This window comes from Polyergus mexicanus, unplaced genomic scaffold (assembly GCF_030449975.1).
Source record: "Polyergus mexicanus isolate NDT 795.1 unplaced genomic scaffold, iyPolMexi1.0 SCAF_8, whole genome shotgun sequence".
NCBI lineage: Eukaryota > Metazoa > Arthropoda > Insecta > Hymenoptera > Formicidae > Polyergus > Polyergus mexicanus.
In genome coordinates, this window is record NW_027223328.1 from 2,610,756 (window position 1) to 2,633,169 (window position 22,414).

General features: G+C 37.2%; 1 protein-coding gene across 1 annotated transcript; it reads left to right on the top strand.

Moving 5' to 3' along the window:
- Nucleotides 1-1,058: 1,058 nt before the first annotated feature.
- Nucleotides 1,059-21,729, top strand: LOC138935461 (growth/differentiation factor 11). The gene is made up of 3 exons (XM_070300045.1): nucleotides 1,059-2,651; nucleotides 19,404-20,010; nucleotides 21,032-21,729. The coding sequence occupies exons 1-3, from the start codon at nucleotides 2,279-2,281 to the stop codon at nucleotides 21,249-21,251; spliced, it is 1,200 nt and encodes a 399-aa protein (XP_070156146.1). The 5' UTR covers nucleotides 1,059-2,278; the 3' UTR covers nucleotides 21,252-21,729.
- Nucleotides 21,730-22,414: the final 685 nt, after the last annotated feature.

Genomic DNA, 22,414 nt, shown 5'->3' on the forward strand with positions numbered 1-22,414 from the left:
ACTCATGACAGTTTTAAATCAATACTGGAATAATAATAATAATTGCAATGGTAATAATAATAGTAGCTTGTGACAGCAACAAATAACATAAAATAAATTTAAAAAAATCAATAGCAGAAATTAAGTGAATATCCAGTTGTATAGATAATTGTATGGATAAAAGAGTGATTAAAAATGTTACAATCGTGTGTGTGTGTGTGTGTGTGTGTGTACTAAATGCAGTTTTTAAAACGGGCGCTCCCCCCAGGTCGATTCGAGTTATCCCTTTTTCGAAGGGTACCTTGATCTTTTGCAGTTTCTCCGTAAACTAATCGGGGAGCGCGCTATGTGATCCCGATATCCCTCATTATGTCGATTTAACTCATTGACACAAGGGATGAAGAAAAGAGAGAGAGAGAGAGAGAGAGAGAGAGAGAGAGAGAGAGAGAGAAAGATAAGAAGGGGGACCTCAGTGATATTTCAACGCACGAGTGGCATGACCGGCGGTGGTCGGTGCCCGTGTGAATCCTTTCGGCGATCGTGACGATCTTTGACGGACCGTCGCGTTGTCGGTCAACGATTTGTAAACCGGCGCGTAGGGAAGAACGCTAACAATAACCTTCGTGTTAAGCTAACGTACTTCGCGAGGAAATCGCGGTGGCGTACGCGGCCAGAGGGGACGAAGAAGAGGCTCGTACATGAGGAACGGTGGGATATGGCGGGTCGCGCCGGGTGCGACGGTCGAGAGCGCGGGCTTATAAGAGGGCAATAGAGGGGGGCGGCATTCGCAGCGGCGAGGACGGCGACGGCGACGGCGACAGCGGTAGCGGTAGCGGTGACGGAAAGGGTTGGGAGCGGCGGGGAATAGCGAGGGAGGAGGTGGACAGAGGGAGGAAAGGGGGGCATTTGTTGGCGGCGGGTGTAGATATACGTTCGGTCGCTACAACGCGAGTGCGTAAGATACTACAGGAGAGAAGAGACGGAGAAAGAGAGATGTTCGCGCGAAGGAGGGAGATGGCAAAGTAGCGGTGAGGATAGAGGGAGAGAGAGGGAGGGAGGGGGAAGAAGAAAGAAGAAGTAGAGAGGATAAGGCCTCCACCTCGGACATATATGCGGTGAGAATTCGCGCCTCCTGTCTCAGTGCTTGACAAGCCGGCAAGCTCTTAGGATCCATCGGGTTCTACTAGTCCGTCACATCGCTGCCCCTCACACACGATCACCTTTTTTTCGGAATCCCGGTTGGATATATCGATGGTTAATGCTCGCAGATCCGAGGGTAATGTTGATTAGTGCGAGAGGCTGGTACTCGCAACAGTAGTATACCCGATCGTGCCGGCTGAGTCAGAGTACCGGAAGTGTAACGTGAACAGGAAAGAGGACGAATAGTCGCGCGATAGGGAGGGATTGAGATTCTATCGTCGAAGATTGAGGTAATCAGGTCGGATTTCGCGCCATGATGTCTAAAGCCGGTGAACTGACAGAAAACAATATCTGTCATTGAACGGTCACGCGGTAAAGCGTGTCTTGAATCGACAGCAGGCTGGTGCTAGGGTTGAAGGTCACAAAGATGCACCGGGCTATATGATCTCCAGACTATTTAGGACACTGCACGAAATCTCGACGAATACTCTAAAGTGCCTTGTGAATTTCTTTCTCTCTTTCTCTGTCGTAGTGATTGGTGTGCGTAAGAACGGTTTTGGTGAATACCATAAAAAGTGGAGCAAACCGCTCGGAAAATATCTAGCTATATTTTTTCCATGCGATCACATTTTCTGCATAAATCGAAGAGATTTGTTTCATTATCGAAACTTTATCAGATTCTCCACGGAGTTAATAGCTTCACGACGTAAGAAAGAAGAAAGCGAAACTGGATCGTGCGGATCGCGATCGTGATCGAGGCCGGTTGCCTTCTTGCGGCGGAGCATCGTCTTCAGGGCACGTTGACGATCTCCACGATAAGGGGACCAGGAAGTTTCTGCAAGAGGAGAACGTATGGTTGCGCAAGTTCAGAAAGAAGCTGGCGCTGCGACGAGAAAAGAGACTTCGTTTCGCGAAGGAAGCCGGAGATACGCAGGAAGAAATACAAGTAAGTAGAGAAGAAGATCTATAAGGATCGAAGATCAACAATTTCCGTCGTCGAAAAGAGAAGACGAAGCTACGAGAAAATCTAAAATTCATCTCGGAGAGAACACAAAACAAATTCGAGGAGAACGAGCGACGATGCTATCGATCATCTGATCATTCCTGTCGCGACGAAGGCCGATCGTAGTTGATCCAACCAAGGGCGACCTTGAACAAGATGGTAACGAGGGCGCTGCTATTACTCTCGCTGGTCCTCCTCGGTGCCTTCGAAGCTCCCGGCATCGAGAGAACTTATGTTCGGCACTTGGCGATGGCTGGTAACGCTTGCAACGCCTGCAGGATGCACGAAGAGATCCGCGCGCTTAGTTTGGAGGCCATCAAGGAGCAGATCCTGAACAAGCTCGGCTTCAAACAGGCACCCAATATGACGGGTCGAGCGCTGCCAAGGATCCCACCGATCTCAAAACTGATGGACATGTACGGGATGCAGGCCGATCAGCCGCAACCACTCGAACCTGGTCTTACGCACCACGAAGAAGTTGACGAGTACACGGCCAAAACGGAGAGCGTCTTTGCCCTGGCGCAACCGCGTAAGTTTTTTCTTTTTTTTTTTTTTACATTCTTTGGAATACAAAATATTCATGAATTTTCCGAGATAAAGAGATACATAATAAATAGTAAGAAAATAAAACTCATATATATATAATATCATTTCACATTTTATTCTATATATTTTTTTTATATTTGTTGGAAAATATATAATCTTTTATTTTACGAGATATAATTTGTTTGAATTTCGATTTTATATATTGTTGTATTTAATTATTATTTTAAATTTATATTTTTTAAAAATATTATTTATATTTTTTATTTATATGTAATTTTAGATATTTTGATTTTAAAACTATTCTTATTTATTTCCATGAGAAAAATATTAATACGAAATTGATTCTTTATCTGATCTACTTTTTTCTCAAGTTTGATAAAAGATTTCAAGATGTCTATCTAGATATTATATCATCAATATATTAATTTTACATGCAAAAATATTAGTTTAATTATACAATTTTAGTTTTTATGATATACATCATAAATTATAAATTTAAAAATAAATTAATAGTAAATTTTAATCTTAAAATTTATCGGAAATGTCATGTTCTACATAGTCAATTAATATATGCAAGATGTAACGTATACGATATTAAAAATCTTTTGCAATGAATTATCAAATACAATGTAAGTCGAGTTGCGGTCATTTTTCTATAAGATACTCAGTTTTGATATACGGTTGCAAAAACTCGTTGCATAACTTGGTAAAAGGTAGTGTTATTCATGGCGCCAGACTACGATAAGATCTTTAGCCATGCTTTGCTCAAATTTAATTACCGCGAGTGATAATATTTCATATGCGACACCGATCATGTTTTCCTTGGCAACTTCAAGTAAATTAACTTCAATGATTCTCGGCGATCTCTCCGGCGTATATACATGGCTACATTGTACATATACTGAATTGCATCGTATCATTGCCGTTGATAAGGATCATGTAACTCTATATATATATATATATATATATATATATATATATATATATATATATATATATATATATATATATATACAGGGTGTATCTGAAACGATGCATTAAACTTTAGGAGCATATTCTAGAGGTCAAAATAAGACTTTTTTTTCCTATGAACATGGGTCCGCAAATGAACCCTCCTCCGAGCTAAAGGTCCCTAAAGTTTGGGGAAAAAATTAAAAATTGGCTGTATTTCAGGAAAAAAATAGCAGAAGGTTGAAATTTGGTATAGCCCAGTAAATTATGAAAAGTAAGCCACTAAAATGAAAAAATAAAAACGTATATATATTATGAAAACATTAATTTGCCAAGCCCTCGGAGAGGGATTCGTTTGCGGACCCATATTCATAAAAAAAAGTCTTATTTTGACCTCTAGAATACGCTCCTAAAGTTTAGTGCATCATTTCAGATATACCTTGTATATATATATATATAAATAGTAATATATAGTTTTATATCTTTGTATGTAATACCGAAGTAATAATTATATAACTGGCTCTTTTACATATTGGATATATGTATATGTTTTATGATTTATTCGACAATTCGCATACATGCTGCAAGCAAATTTTCAGAACAAAGAAAACTTGGTAAATCTTTGTGAAATATGAATGAATTAAAATTGATTAAGACAAATCTTTTGTAAAATTAAATATTCAATTTTTTTTTTTTTTTGAATATTTTAAATATTTTCTCTTCGATATACTTTTTTTTATTTTTTGTCATGGTATCATTTAATTTTGTGACATAACGTCAAACGCGGTATAAAAAATAATGTAATTTCGTAACATATTTTAGTACCAAATAAAAATTTTTAAGTTTCTCATTTTGATATCTTTTCGTATATAACAATCGAAACGAATAGCGAGATGAGTATTTAACATTTCTATAAAATTTATTTGATTAATTTTAAAGATTAGAACTTAGAAATTTTTTTTTTTCATTTTTCTACTTTATAGAATTTCTATAATCGAATAATTTGCTCTCTAAAACTGTTATATCAATTTAGTTTTATTAATATGACGCGTTATTCTAAGTTCATTATATATAAAAATGCATCTATGATTAATACCTACTAAAATTGAATTCTTTAATTGTCAATAGTGTGATTTTAAGCTTTCTTCGATTTGCATCTTTTAACAACTTTGATTTAAAATTTGATCTCACTTTGTCGCTTTGAGAGTTTTCGTAAGGCGATAATAGACCTTATCGAGGCTCGGATCTCTCTCTCCCCTTAATCCCTATATATATAATACCTTACACTAGGTGTCTCAGAATTCGTACATTTTGAATCTTTCGACAGTTTTTTTATAGTTCTTCTAGACAAGAATTGAATCGGAAACTATTATTGATCATAATTGTAACACAACAATAAATATTTTTATTTTTAATTAATCCAGATATATCTTCTGTAATAATATAAATTTTGTTGATCACAATTTTAATAGAAAAATTAGACAGCATACAAATAATTTATCAAAGAATATGTCTGCATAGTGTACTGTATTAAAAAGATTTGGAAATATTAAAATTCATAGGCCTCACTCTCGACGACTAGTAAAAGCTTAAGAACATTGCGTGTTTTCGGGGACACCCCGTATATATTCCATGTATAATATACACTTGTTAAGGAGAAGAAGAAGCTCCAAACACGGTCCGTCGCCGCACGAGTCCCTCGGGCGAAAGTGCCTTCGAGCCACTTGCCGCTAAACACGTAATAATGGCGGTAGGACCGCAACTCGCTATTAGGGCCTTCGTGTGTTCGCAAAAAAATAAATAAATAAATAAACAAAATAAGATCAACGACCTGCTTAGGAGCTCGGCGAGAGAACGATCGGTCCTTGGTTATGGGGCTCGAAATTTGAATTTTATTAGCGTAATTTTTGTGCGCCTTCCGCGCGCATTTACATCAACGACGGCGAATTTGACAGAGTCTACCGGCGCATTGACTACCATATTATGCATGATTATCGCGTATCGCGTGATTACGGACACTTTGGCATTCCGATATAAGCGTTGCCGCTTATTATTATCGCGCCAATTATAGCTTTATTTTCCAGTACTGCGATCGGAATAGGTGAGACAGTCCAAGATCAAAATTTTTGCAACGATTTCACATTGCACATTACCGTCGCATCGGATAGGTGACTTAATTATGATTGCTCGAGGAGGCTGTTGCTTCTATGTATATGGTATTACTATCTCGGTTTACATTGAAGATAAATTACAGAGAGGCGAATATAAGTTGGAGAATTTATTTATAATTAAGCACGAGTGCCGTATCATTAAAATTCAAATAATTATCGATGAAAAATTGTTATACTAGTATTTCTTTATTATATAATATTATTAATAATTTATTAAAATAATTGATACATCTTATATATTGTATGTGGCCTTTTGTTGGTAAATCACATTTATTTATAAATAGTTTAGATTATGAATTTATAATTAACACGACAATCTACTCTTACTAAGCGCCGTCGTATCTTCCGCCGCATGTTAAAGTGTGTCAATCAATGTCGTTTGCTTTCTGAATCTGATCTTGCCATTGCAACGATTGAAAATAAGCTCGTATATATTTAGTATTATGCAGATAACAAGCGTGACGAAGAGCGAGCGAGAGTTCGAAAGTTACGCCACTGTCTGGCATTATCGATGAGATTAATAACCGGAACGATTTAACGAAAAAATATATATATTAAACTGGATAATACGATGCATTTTACGTACGGTATCCAAGTACCGTGCGTAAAACGCGTATATACTATATCCAACAACAATTAAATTTCGATATCGGCCGCTGTCAAACTTGAATAGAAAATAGCATCGAAAGAGTGCTAAAAAAAAGAATGACTGACCGGTATCATATTCGCGACGGGTTATCAGCAACGACCTCTTGGTCTCTTCTGTTCGAGCATCTCGGTCCCGTTGCAGGGAACGATATTTGAAAATTCGTTCGTGCGAATTTCCTTTCTTCGCGAGTCTCGCCGAGTTTTTCCGTCACTTTGCGATTCTATTAATCCGCGTCTTGTTTTGAAATGACGATATGCTCCGTCTAATCTTCTTACATTTTATCTTCTACATTTTTTTTTATTTACGAAATATATTAGAACTTTTATATTTTTTGATATATAAGCGCGCTAAATTAGTTCTTTTTATCAATTATCCGACAACAATTTAAGGAAAGTTATAGAGAATATTTTTTATTTCAATTATTTTCTATTAAATCCCAAAGTCGTTAACGGCTTGTGTACTGGCGAGATCGAGAGTCATATATGAATATTCTTATGAAATTTATCGCTATCTGCATCTAACTTTTGTCGCATCTAACTTTTGTATCTAATTATATATCATTGTTTTGAAACCTTGCAAAAATCGCTTGTATATCTGTGCGTGTACATAAATTGTTTTATTTGTGTTATTTTAATCTTAAATTTTCATATCTCTATTTCTTCTTGTTTTCATGCATTTGCGTATCGTTTATTATTTTTGTGTGTCGCATTCGCTGCACTTTCTCTCGTCTATCGCTGTTTTATTCAACTTTCGTCGTTAATCTTTTCCTTCTTTTATCTTTTATTTTTTTTTTTAATAATTATTTATCCTATGCTTAATGTTTGATGACATGATTTCTTTTTCTTGTTCTCCTTCCGAAAACGCGTATGCCTCCTTTAGATCAGCTTTTTTTATTATGCTTCCCTTCGCAATTTTTTTTTGTCATCGATTTTTTTATCCGCTTCGGTTTTCTACAATTTTCTATTATTCTTTTTATATTTTGATATCTCCTTCGGCGAAACAACCAGCAATTTTTTGCCGAACATTTACAAAAAATCAAATCATCTTGAATGCCTCTTGTTGCAACTCGATAAGATTGTAGATACACACACATACATACGCATATATATGTGCACGTATGTATGCCGTGCAATACATGATGTATCGATAAATGTTTGTTTATCGATGACTAGCGCGAATCAACACTTTAGGGCAATCTGAGAAGTCGTAATAATTGGAGAAGTGTTTTCACTAATTGCAGGAAAAGAGAGAAAAGAGAAACAGCGCTTTTATTATATATTCCTTTGAAATTTAAATCAATATTTTTATTAAGAGAGAAAAAAGTTTTTAAAAATTTTTCTTAAATTTTCAAAAAAAATTTTGTGTGCAATTTTCTCTGGAATCTATTACACAATTTAATATTAAAATCTTATACAACAAACCACAGACTGAAGAATTTATTATGATATAAGACTGAGCTGTATCTTTGTGGTTACCGTCCCGTAACCCCGATGACGTTGACCAAAATTATTCCTGTATAGGAAATATTGCCGCGCACGATAGTCGCTGCAGACGTGATTGATTAACTTTCATTCGAATGTTTTTCTCGCCTATATCGCCAACGCATATTAAAATGATACGATAGGGAATACGATACAATTAAACGCGTAAAAAAATGACAAATATATCGTCCTGTGTAGATGAAATTAATATTTAGATTTCGTCATCATATAATTAGCAGCAACAGATTTTTTTCCGAAATCTTTATTAAAAATGATCACCACATAACATTGATTATCCAAATTGAAATGATACTTTTGTATATTTTTTGCAAATAAACGGGGTATGTCTCGGATCGTGCTTAATACACACATTAGCGTTTTGCTGTTACAATTTAAAAACTTTAATCAATATAAGAGGTAATTCGTAAGCGTATGTACTGATCATCTTAGATTAAACAAATATAATAACTACTAATTTATTTTACAAAAAAAAATCAAAATTATTTTTTTGAAATGTATTATTGATAACAAATTCTCTTAATATTTCTAATATTAAAATTCTAATAAAATAAAAATATATAAATAAAATATAAATAAAAAATATACATAAAAAATAAAAGAAGAAACAAGAATATATATATATGAACTCTCTTTATAAATTTGAAATATAAAGATTGTTTCGATCTCGTGGTGTCCTCTTTAAAATTAAATATAAATATTAAGTATAGACTTTTGTGTTTCTCTTCCTCTTTCTTTTCCCTTCCCTCCCCCCGCCCTTCTCACTCTTTCTCTCTCGAATACTAGACACGATCGCCAAGACTCACGAATGCACGTGTGCAAACGAGAAACCGGCCTCCAATGAAGGTCATGGCTGGTGCACAGCCTAGGTCAGGCCCATCTCCCATTATCGCGTTAAAGCTGTCTGTATATGACTGGCTGTTAAGACCACATTATGTTGAGACAGAACCTAGTCCATGACGTAGCGCCCCGGAGCTACTCTCTAGGACAGCAATTTATTCTAGTCAGCTGGAGCGATGATTATTCAAAGCGGTCGGCGCGACTTGAAACTCGAAGAGGGCAATATGTAGCGGAAGTTAATTATAAAAAAAGGATCGTATAGAATAAAATTTGATCTAAATATTTGAATAGATGTTCAACAATATACAATAATTATTGTCCACCCGTTTAATTCGCATATTCGCTAAAATTGCGTTATCGAGTTATGTAAGAAAATTTTTGTTCCGTTTTATATAAGTTGTTTACATAAACGCAATTTAATATTTTTTTGATATTTATTATCGACATATTACGACCCCGAAAATCGATTTGTTACAGAGAAAGAATAGAAATATAATAATAATTAATTTGCATGTTATAGCATAACATATAATGTCAATCGTAAATTTTTCTTCTATGTTTAAGTTTAGTGAGCAAAAAAATTTAATAATATTAAAAACCTAATTCCATGTGATCGTGTATTGTTTAATTATAAGGATGTATATAATATATAAACCTATACACCACAGAACATTGCAGCAACATTTGCAACATTTCCGCAATGTTGCTACAATGTTGTAATGTTGCTGTAGTGTTGTTACAACACTGTAGCTGTATGGGAGATAATACATATCCATTTATTTATATTTATGCGTCTGGATTGTTCCAATAATTCTCCACGTGGACTCAAAATCAAGTTTGCGGCTTTTTATTGTAATTATCAATAGCGATATATATAGCACGATATAAAACATTTTTATAAACTCGCCGGGCTTATCATCATCATTGTATTTTCTATTTTTATTTTTATTTGGGTATGTAATAAGGCGCTCGCATTTCGATAATTAATCGAGGGCACGACCGTTGCCATAATTAAAAATTATTTAAAACATTGCAAACGAGTGGGCGCGATCTTTAAAAATATTTTTTTTCTGAATATTTTTATAATACATATCCGCTATCGCAGAAAATTTCCACGGATTATGTTAATATTATTAATGTTATATCGATGTGACGCAATCTTTTATTGCATAATTACACACACATGCATAATATATATATATTTAAAAAAAACATTACATTTTTTTAAACTTCTTTTTACATTAAAACTGGAAATATACATTTTCTAATAAAATAAATTTCTACATTAATTCTTTTATAATTTACATCTATTTCTATAAAAACTTTTAACACAACCCAGAAGAAAAATATGATCTTATAATTCCGTGATATTTTATCTGTCGTAAAAGTTTGATAAAATATGTATAAAAGATTATGTGAAATCTTACTTACACAAGCTGTTTTTTTAAATTAAATACATAGCTTTATATGTACCATGGTATTATTCTAAAAGATCTACTGTGCAAAAGCAAATGCTTTAATAGAGCTCTAGAAAATAGGCAGAAAGTTACAATGCATTCTTAATATCGTATTAACTGAGTTCGCTTTACTATTTATATAATTAGCTATCCTCTTGTTATCCCTCAATTGCCATTCTATATTATTCTTAAATCAATTTATCTCGATAAAATTAGCTAATCTGAAATAGATGTATATCCGGTAAACAACGAGAGACTAGACATTAACTGCGATCAACATGTTCGCAGACACAAGCGTTGTGTTTTCATTTGATTTGCGGTTTGACTTTTTTCGTTTCGGAATATTGATGTAAATATAGATCGTCTAATATTACTCCGGAGACCTTCAATACACTTAGAAACCGATAATTTTGATGAGTTTCTATCTCGATAATGTACGAAAATGATTTGTGTTGTCACAACGATTAAAACATAACAATCGAAATAAGACAAATCTTTTTCTGTATCCGCGTGCAAAATTTGATTCAATTTGGAAATGTTATCGAGATATTATGCAACATTAAATCAACGATAGAATAAGTGTGATCTAAAATGTATAATTATATTGTCTTTTATTTTCGTAAAGAAAAATTTTGACATATGTTGAATATCTAATATTTAATAAATTTCTACTTCCCTAACTATATCGATACTGAATATAATAAATGCTTAAGATGCTTTATATTAATATTTAAATTCATCGTGTGTATTTTATTGTTCTCGTATCAATCGCGAAAGTGATTTTTTATGATTAAAAATATTTCTCTTTACTTAAATCTCTGTCATAGATAGCATATGTTTGAGCGCATATTTTCGAGAATTAACTTAATTCGAGGAAATGCGCGGAAATTCTAATTGTTTTAACAGTAATCGGAATAATCGTATACGATTTTCTGCCCGTGAGAACTTTTGTTATCCGACAGATTTGCTTCGACACGAACAAGAAAAAAACAATCGGGGTGCAAGTACAGACGTTTCCTTCCATCTTTCCCGCCCCTTAGCGCATTGGCAGGCCTCCTCCCTCTACAAGAAGGGGACGCGGATGCATAAACGCACGCGAGCCGCGTAGGCAGACCCTTTCGAGGGAAAAGAAGTAGCTAGAAACAGACCAAGAGCGAAAGAGAGGAAGAATACAAGGGGCGAGAGAGAGAGAGAGAGAGAGAGAGAGAGAGAGAAAGAGAGAGGGAACCAGGACGCGTGACCCAAATACGAATTTTATCGAGTTACGCTGTTATACTGTCGAAGTGCAGTCGCGCGCAATTGCAAGCCGAGCCGCGTCACGCGATGCAAATTATTCGGAGAGAAACGGCAGTTTTTACGTCCGGTCTCGCCCCGGTGCGCCGGTCGCCCCCGGAAGAGGTGATCCCTCGGAGGATCGTGTTTTACGGGGTGCGTTGCGAGCGAGCGAGCGCGTTCGCTTCGCCACCGGAAAAAAAAACGATAAGTACTTGTAGATAGGTATAGCGAACGCACCCCCTCTCCCCTTCCCCCTCCCCCTTACTTTCCCCCGCGGCGGGAATTGCATAGAATTTATCATCGATCGTGTTCAACGCGAGATTCTCGGTAATTACTTAACGCGCGCGATAAATCTGGCGTAGCGCGCGGATTTCCGTGTAAACGGGGTGAAACTTTTCAACAAAAGGCGTCAATCGAGACGATTCGTTGCAAATCGAATAAAATTGCCGAAAGGATAGGCGCAACGACGATCGCGAGTGTGAGTTTGATCAAATCGATGATTATTTTCGAAAGAATAAAAGAATTTTATCTATCTATTTATTTATTTATTTATTTATTTATTTTTTTTTTAATAAACGTTCTCAAATTTTAGCACTCGAGTTTTGTATATTAGCATTCTTTTTCCCAGGTATCTTAAGGAAGTAAAAATTGATTAATTGTAAAATTGAAATATAATATTTTTATTTAAAAAGAGATTGTATAAATTTATAGATACGATAAGATTTTGCTTATATTTGAATATATCTGCCAGCATTAAGATCAGATAAGTTTCGATGCGGATTAATTTCTAGAAATTTGATGGCAAAATTTTGTCGCACAAGACCGTATGTTACGTCTCTAAGCGAATCGCAGCCGATATCGCAATGAACTTGAGGCTTCTATCGAACGCGAATGCGTTCTCCACGCGACAAATCGCGGGAAGGGTCGTTCACCCCCGCGCCCTACGTGGGCTCGCAGGATCATTAGCGCAATTAGGTATTCCCAAGACGAAGTGAGAGGGCACGTTATCGAGCGGCTTTAGGCGCAACGAGACGGTATAGGGGATGGGGATGAGACGGGACGGAGATACGACATTGCGTTACAACATTAATTTCGGGGTTCAACGCTCCTGGCGATCGGGTAGGTGTGCGTAGAGACAGACGTTTTCGTCTAGACACACGCAAAGCCCTCCTCTCGGCTGTTTAATTTACATTGGACGTGTAAGTCGACGTCTCCTTCGCAAAAACCCTTTCTTTTCGACGCAATCAATCCTATCGTCAAATTAAGTCAATTAAAGGGCAAGAGTGCGCGCGTTATAAAAATTATATTTAGTATTTTATGTGTAATTTTTTTGTACTTAATATATGCGTACTTTCTTCGATATTCTCTCCCCTCTCCTCTCTCTCTCTCTCTCTCTCTCTCTCTCTCTCTCTTTCTCTTGTAGCAAAATAATATCTGCGACGATTGTGATGTTGATATATACACACTTTTCTCGATGTAAAAGATTGATCTTCAATTGAGAAGCTTGTGCAATAGAGGATTAAAACCCTGCAAGAGAGAGAGAGAGAGAGAGAGAGAGAGAGAGAGAGAGAGAGAAGTTTGCGACCATATTGTATTTTTCGTCTCAAGGCCGAAGCTATGCTACTTTTGCATCCTCGCGCGACTCTACCTTCCGCCGATCCCTTTCCGTTTCTTCCTGTTGCTTGTCTTCGTGCTTGAAGGTCGAACAAGGGGAGGTTCATAACGAGCCGCGTATCACTACGCAGGCATCAGCCGGAAAAAAGAAATGCAAAGAAAGACCGTCAGGACGCGGGAAAGATGGTGGCTTATTTTCGTCCAGACGAGGCTACAGACCGTCTGGCGCGAGAGGTTTCGAGCTATATTTAAAGTCGCGAGCGAAAAAAGAAAAGCGCCCTTCGTCCAAAAAAGTCGCGTGTCGCGCGAGGATGACGCGCATCTTTGCTGTGTGTCGTTCGAGTTTTGATATTCGATTGACGTAGAAAGATTTTTAATTCATCGCGTGTTTCTTCAAAGAACAATAAGGGCGAGATAATCGCGGTGCGATAAAATTTAATTATTTGCCGAATCAACGGGATATTTTTAATGAAATCTGTAAATAATTATAACGAATAAAATCGAAGATGCTTAAAGTATAATTTCTCTATTACGATCCTGTCTAATTTTCCTATATAATATCACGTATGTATACTCTATTGTGTAGAGTTAAAAAATAATTTTCATTTCTTTATTTATTATTTTTAAACTGGAAATTAATACACCAGGTTCACAGCATAGCTTATTCATCTTTATATTCGTCCTCTACGGTATATTCACGTTTAAAAAAATCGTTCGTCTAGTAAATTCGGGTATTGTAAATTTTCACGTTTCAGAATTACACGTTTGGAATTGCGTGACAAAACGAGACGCGAATTTTCAAACCGATGCGCGTGTCGCGCAGACACAAATAAATGCATGCCATAAATGTGATAGCTGTCGGCAGTTGCAGGCAGGGGTGGGAAAGGTAAACGACAAAAAGAAGGATGAGCGCGGGATGAAAACAATAAAGCCAAAGCACTAAGTACAGCTTCAGCGCTTAGGATAAATATAGATTTTAACGAACGCGCGCGGAGATCACTCGCATTGCACATGACAGAACAAACGTAGAAAGACTTTCTGTCGCCGCCGCTTGATATACAGCTCGAATCTTTGGCGATAAATAAAGTCGCAGCGTTCTTCTCGTATATATATTCTTCTAATATGTCTGTAGTCAATTGACGAAAACAGCGTACGATACGCAAAGCGAATATTTTAGACGGAATAATCAATTATTATTATTTACTAAATTATTTACTAAATTACTTACTACTAATTACTTATCGCTCATTTAGCGTCTATCGGCCTATCCGCATTATATAGTCGTCGAGTCGCGGAAATGAATCGCACTTTTGCCGACGCGAGTCGCGTCGTAGAATCGCGTAGAATAAACGGGAAGACGAGACAGGAGAGCCCTGTTGGAACGATGAGTGGAAATCATGGAAAACAATGATGATATCGCCGCGGTGTCGTGGCCCTGCCTATAAATAAAGCGAAGAAATAATTGATACGAAACGACCTCCTCCCATCCACGACGCATAATCTTCCTCCTCATCCCCGCCTGGACGCATCCCCGAGAGATGCACTTTTCGACGATATCGGCCGCTTCTTCTTTCGTTCTTCTCCGGCTACGTCGCTAACGTAAGGGCGGCGACGACGTTTAAAAATATCACGCGACAAATCGTCGCGCATGTTCTCGTACACTTTGAACGATCGGATGTTCTCGATGTGAAAACAGCCCCATTATCTGTCCCCTTTCTCATTTCATTTCGTCGCGCGCTTGCACATTTTTTTCTATCTTAAATATTGCTTTTTTTTTTTTTTTTTTTTTAGGAACAAATAATAAACGCGTATATAAGAAAGATTTTAATGAAAATGATGATATAAAATGACTTGAAAACTTCATGAGCTTAGTTCTCGCTTTTGAAATTTCTGCAAAGTTTCTGCGAATTATATGGCAAAATGAAAATTATACGAAAGACTTGGGGAAACTCTGCCGTAAGTTTCTTGCGATAAAATTTTCGATAACGTAATCTAAATCCGAGACGTATTAATTGGGGAGGACGTATTGTTTGACACTTTATTAAATAATCATCGTGACCGGGACGATTGCATATCGCTCTTTCTCTTCAAAAATACTCCGATTATACAATATTACTATTATTTAGCTTTTACTTTTCAGCCAAATATAAGCTTGAGAATTCATTAATTTATGATTCACGTCCACAGCGAATGATTGACATGGAATCGGCTGAGCGGATTATACCAGTCGTGAATATCAACCGCGAGTCAATACGTAAAAGGTTTTCGACTGTCAAACTTTCTCTCGCCAACTTTCAACCGCGTAAAACGCGAAGGACGCGGCGGGGAGGATACGTCCCGTAATCGTAAAGTTAACGTGATTAATAATAATTAGTTCCCGAGGTAGACGGCGTGACGGGTAGACGGTGGCATCGTGTACACGTCTACGGATAGATGGTAGATGCGAGTCTGCGCGAGCGTCAGACGATCGTTGCACAAGACGAGACAGCTGACGGGTGACAGTGACAGTGACGGCGAATAAAAGCGAGACGAGGGTAGAACGCGAGAGGGGAGGGGGAGAGGGGGGGAGAAGAAACGATAATCGAATTATTCGAATGTGCTCGAAAACGCGGAGAGCCACTCGGCGCAAGGTTAATCGCGGCATCCGTCGCGATTATTCTCATAAAACGTTGACGAAAATAAACCACGCGCGCGCGAGAAACGTCACGCAATTTCGTCGAATTTTCATGCAAAATTGAGGAAAGTCGAAGCCGCGTGTCCCCCAGCTCGTGCAGCTCGTATATCGAATAATAAAAGACATCGGCGACATTCCATTCGAAAAATACTTTGCTGTTACAGTGTAAATGAATATAAATGTCCCGCGAAAAGAATCTATTTATCTTCTCTTTTCTTTCATGAGTATCGCTTTTATATATATCTTTAAATAAATATCATTTATCAGATATAAACAAAAATGAATACAATAACAAAGTAAAGTAATAACAAGTTTAAAATACTGCATGTAGAATAATTAATAAATTTAATATAAAATTTTTAACAAATAGACACGACACACATTCAAATATTTCAATTATATTTTTATAATAATGGATAAATTAATTTGAAAGTAAAACTATATTAATTTACTGAGCAATTAACTCTTATTAACAATTAGGTAAATTATCATGAGACATTATTTGCGTATGTATTATAAATATATTGTCTCTGTAAGCACATATATAAAAATATTTAATACTTTTAGAGAATTGAAAAAAAATTTCATTTTCTTCGTACATATGATTCGATCGATTCTCTCAATATAAGATCGTCTAAAACCGTTTCCTTCTAAATCTTCTTCGAATTGCGTCGTGTCCCCTATCTCGGAAAAGGCTGTCCGCGATTCATAAGTTTCATGGAAAATTTCTTACAACGATCGACGACCGGCGATCGAGGGAACCAGTCGAATACCAGGACGAGCGCGGCCGACTTAGAAGATGCGCACAAAATTGCGTATCGATACGCGTTGAGAGCACATTGATTGATCGATCGGGAGAAAAACGTCGTTCAGCTCTCGTATAACGGTACGATTTGAGGTGACTCTACCCTTCGTGGAAACGGTCGTCTTACCGAGCGATGACCTGAATAGAGTCTCTTACCTATGTATATAAATCTGCCTGCTGTCGCGCCGCTTCTTTCTTTCTTCTCCTCCCTCCTCTCCTTCCCCCCCCCCTCCCATTTTTATTCGCGTTTCCGTCGCTGATCGATCGATCGCTCTCCAAGAGAGAGATCCAAGATCGGGTTTAACGTCGGTCATCGGGGTAAATGTCGGACGCACGTGCGTGTCACCGCGCGCTCACGCGATCGGCAAGAAACGACGACCAGCTGAGTTCTCTCTCGCTGATTTATTGCCGATTCCTCGATCGCCGGTATTACAATTGCCGAGGAAATCCTGCGCGGGTATTTGCAAAGTTTTTTTTTTTTTTTTTTTTACGACGCCGCGACGTACGCCGCGGTAGCACGAGGGAAGAAGTTTTTAAATTAACGAATTCTCATATTTTGAAAATCGGCCATACTTTTTATGTAACATCGAATGAGCGCGGAAGAAACCACAAAAAAGTTGATCTTTTTATGAATTAATTACATTGATTATTTTCTATGAATTAATGCAGAGCGAAAAAATACTTACAGGATAAATACTTGGAGTGATATTCTATCTTTAGTGGAATTGAGGCAAATTAAATTATGAAATTCCATCTTATTTATATAGAAATTTTTTGTATGTTTTATCTCTTCGAATATTTATATATATATATAAATATAATCGTAGGAAGAGTACAATCCGAAAGAGATTCCTTCTTGACTGCCTCGTGTCAATGATTATGTGAACTGATTCGCGAACTGCATGCGATTCTGAAGATGCGTTCGCGATATCATCGTCCGGCAAAGAGAACAACACGGATAATTAATTGCGGATAACGCAATTTTTATTTTTCTGCAAGTGTATCGCGCTGATAATGTAACATAGGAAATTTCAAGTCGTTAACGAAATTATCATTTTCAAGGAAACGCGTTTCACAACGCTATTAAGTTGCTATCGTTGGCAATCAAAAAAAGAAGCATAAAATCTATGTCTCATTCGATCGGTCGGGGAAAATATCGGCGAAGGAAGTTTCTCGCAGCTCCGATAAACTTATTTTAAGAAATACGCTCTTATATATTGCACACAGGCTAGATTACGCGTATGAGATTATTACATGTAATTTATGAGCTTTTTCATTCGTAAAAAGATCATATCGTGCGGGATAGACGACATTACGTCGCCGTTATAAAGCCGATCATAGAAAACGTGTTATCACGCGTCAATTAACTTTTGTATTCGCGCAATGTGAAACAGTGTTTTCTAATAACGCTACTTTATCGCCGATGCTTTCGTCTGGTTATCAGTCAATTAGAAATAATTATTCGCGCGCGTCACAATTAAGGCAATTTCCGCAATGTAACACAATGATCGATGCAAATCATCCATTCATGCTTCTTCTGTCTATCTATATTGTTTTTATGAACTTTTCCTCGCGTTTACTGATCGTGTCATCGTAAAATAATAAAAAAGAAATAAAGCATTTTTGAATCTCAACTATGCACTTTAATACACTTGGAATAGCTCCGATACGTAAATGATTATCGCGTTCATTTTCTATTCCCCGATAACCTCTACGGAAACTTAATCTGTTGTAATGTAGCTTGTACTATGTAGCGATCTTTGATATCAACGTGATACGTGATACATTCGCGAATGCAAATGTATTTTGACATCTTTATCTTGCTAGGAGTTGAAAAAAAAGAAGAAGTTCCAACGTAGCATATATCCGATTTGAAACTATTTTCTAACCATCGCAGAAATATGCCAAGATGCATATTCTTGAATTTTAAATCAGTAAATGTGTATAAAAAACACAGCCACTCGAATATCTTTTACGCCAGACTGATAGCGATGCACTTAAATTCGATCGAAAATTGTATTTATATTCAAAACGTATCAAGTTCGCTGTAAGTATATATCTTTGTTTACACGTTAGCGAGAATCAATAAATATCTTTCCATATGTTTTATTTTTGATTCTACCTCATTCATGCTATCCAATATTTATGTACGTAGATAGCACAAAATGGTGATGCAGCGATACTATAGCGAGTATATCGAGCATATAGTATATTGACTGCAATGAGAATCTTTTCATTCACAAATAATATATGATGCAATACGGGCCCCGATACTTTACATTAAAAAAAAAAAAAAATATATATAGAAAAATATTTAAAAAAAAATTACTCCCGAAAAGACGCATTCGCGTACGGACTGTTGAGAGAGAAAAAGAAACGACACTTTATCACCACTGGCGTGTGTGGCGCATCAACAAGACTATCACAACGAGACATTATATCTCCTATTTGGAATTTTCCAACATAATTGTTGACGCGAATTATACCCTAATGCATTTACACTACGCAGCATTAAATAATCGTACTCGATTGAGAATTAGAATATTTAGAGAAAAGGCGTTAAAAATGAATATCTGAGTGTCATGTGTGCAATTAGAAATTTTATGTAATCGGTATTGTTATTTTCAATCTCGTAAAAAAGAGAACTTTAAAGCATGTTCCTTCAATCGTATGAATTAGTGTGAAATTTAAAACTTTATATCTCTTTCTTACATATTAAATAGTTATTAATATAGTTGCTTTATACATGCACAAATAAATATATGTGTATATATATATATATTTTTTTTTTCTTTTTTAGATCAAAGGTTAAGGCACTCAAAGGGCAGCTTAGACGTGCTATACTTCAAATTCTCCGATAAAGTCGTTCAGCATCGCGTCACCAGAGCAGAATTGTCCCTGTGGATATGGGGAAATCAAGAAGCCGCGGAGCTCGGCGAGTCGATCGATCTGGAAAGGCAGGATGCTGGTCCGGTGACGATCACGTTGCAGAGGATTCTTCGAGGTGCGACTGAGACTGGTGGGCCCCTGCTGGGTCCACCTCTCACCACGAAGCACCCTCGGCCGTTCGGACGACGGGGTGGTTGGATCACGATCGAGCTTAGACGAATGGTGGCCGAATGGTTCAAACATCCCCGGGACAATCTCGGTGTAGCCTTGAAGATCACCGGACCCGGCGGGAATCATCGCAGGAACTCGGCCCGATTGGTCGAGACCAATCCCGGCGCCGAGTACGCGCCGTATCTCGAGGTGCAGATGCAGGAACTCGATTCGCGAAGAAGCTCCAGGATCAAGAGAAACGTGGGACTCAACTGCGACGAGGCCAGCCAGGAGACTAGGTGCTGTCGGTATAAGCTCACCGTGGACTTTGAAAAATTCGGATGGGACTGGATAATCGCACCCAAGAAGTGAGTGCATGATATTTTTTTTTTTTTTTTTTTTTTTTTTTTTATCAAGATTCTTTAATCTATAAAAAGCCGGTTTGCATCGATCAATTATAAATTCTATTTATTTATCGTCGTTATTTTTTCGCAATTTTCGAGCTACATTTTAAATATATTCATTATTTATTTTATATGAAAATCAAGTCAGACAATCAAATTTAACGATAAATGCACAAAATACATTTTATCAGAAGTCTCTCTCATTCCATTTTTATCTTTCTTATATATCGGAAATGATAGTCAACTGCTTCATTTGAATTATTAGCTCGATATATTTTAAGCCCGTTTAGTTCTAAAACGTATATTTTCACGAGAATATATACATATATATTCTGATTCGCGAAAGGATTAATGCGTCGTTAGTTAAGCACGTACTCGTGCAGACTTCTCCGATGAAAGAAAAATATTTGAGTCAAACTCCGGCATCAATGCAGAAACTGTAACTTTCTTCCTGGCACGAACAATCTTTATATCAACAATGCTAAACTGTTATTACGCACGTTCGATCTAAAAATATCTCCTATGCATTATTTGCGCTCACACATATGTATATTTCGAGCTAATTTGTTACGATGACATATGACATTAACGACACTTATCGTAGAATACAAAGCAATAAATGTATCTATTCGCATAATCTTTAAACAATCAAACTTTTAATTAAAATCTGCACTAGTTTCACATAGTTTGCGATTAGTTTGACATATATTTTAATAAATAAATAAATAAATATATATATATATATATACAATAAATTTTATACTGTAATACATGTATCTACACTACCGATATATTTGTTTTCAAGATGAAAAAGAAACCTCCCTAAGATAGATTTTATCAAGAGATTATTTCAGCTTTAAAATAATTTGTTTCTAAAATTAGTAAAAAAATAAGGCTCGAAAAGTTAAAATCAGTCTCTTACCAATAAATGATGCGCTGGTAAATTTGATATTAACAATCGATACCGTAAATGTTTGTGTCGCAGATACGATGCCAATTACTGCTCGGGTGACTGTCCAATGGCTTTTCTTCCGGCCTATCCCAACACGCACATTGTCAGTTTGGCGGAACCGCCGAACAATACCGGGCCATGCTGCGCGCCTAGGAAACTGTCCGAGATCACGATGCTGTACTTCGACAACGAGTATCAGATCGTGTTCTCGCGACTGCCGGGCATGGTAGTGGAAAAGTGCGGCTGCTCATAGTCCATCTACGAGTCGGACGGGTTGACGGGAACGACGTGGACGACGCCGTTGAGGGCCCCCTGCGAGACAACGTCCCGCGATGCTCTTCTTCTGATCAATTCCGATAATCATCGTCGTTGCCCTCATCAATCGTCGTCAATTGTCGTCGCCGCGTTCTTGGCGATTCCTCATCCGATAGACTGAAAGTGCCTTGTTCGGAGAGCGGTCGCGTGATGCGGATCCCTTCGGAGCGCGCGAGAGAGCGAAAACGTAAAGTGCGCGGGTGATGATTCGCGAGGATCTCCTCGAAGACTGTGCGCTGGATGCCAAGGAGGGTCTCGTGTCGTCAGCGGCAGATATCCCGACGGTGGTCCATGGCAAGGCGGATAGTTCCTAGAGTCACGGTATTATTTTTAAGACGCCGATACGTTTGCACCTGATCCACGTGTACGACCTCGGGATTATGAGTCTCCAAGACACGAATTTCCTATTCCTCGAAGACAGGAGCGAGAGCTTGGGGTATTTATAATACTATGGATTTCAAAGCTACTACATTTTTATATTCGTAGAATTCTAACATAGTTTTGTGACAAGCTGTACAAAACTTTGAAATTTTCACTCCCGCGAGACTTTAAATAAATCGCAAAGGATACAATTCGCCATCATTTTTAATATAGCTAAATTGTGTTCAAAAAATATATTTTTGCTTCTTTCATTTCTTTATATGCAAGATACGCTAATCGAGATCGTCGACGATCGATGGAAACGTGTTGGCCAACAGATCTCGGTGTACAGTAAAATCGTTGTTTTTCTAATGGTTTTCCCTCTCCTCTTCCCCCACCCTCCCTCGTTTTTCTACAATATTATATATAAATATTATACATAGTTTTTGTCATTATGATCGTTTTTTTAGCAAATTGTGCGTGAGAGTGCGTGTGCGAGAGAGCGTGTCGAATTATGTAAATAAATTGTAACAGGCAAGAGAGTATATTGCTTCGCTAAGACTTCTGGATTCTGGAAGAATCCGACAAGGATGTTACTCGTGTATCGGCCGCTCTGTCCTTCGATTTTTTTTAAACGCGAGTACGGTTTTAAATAAATTGTAATTACACAAACGGGGCGATATCCGTCGTTCGAAATTCTTTTATACGGCGAAAATTGGAAATTTCGTATGTTTGCGATCG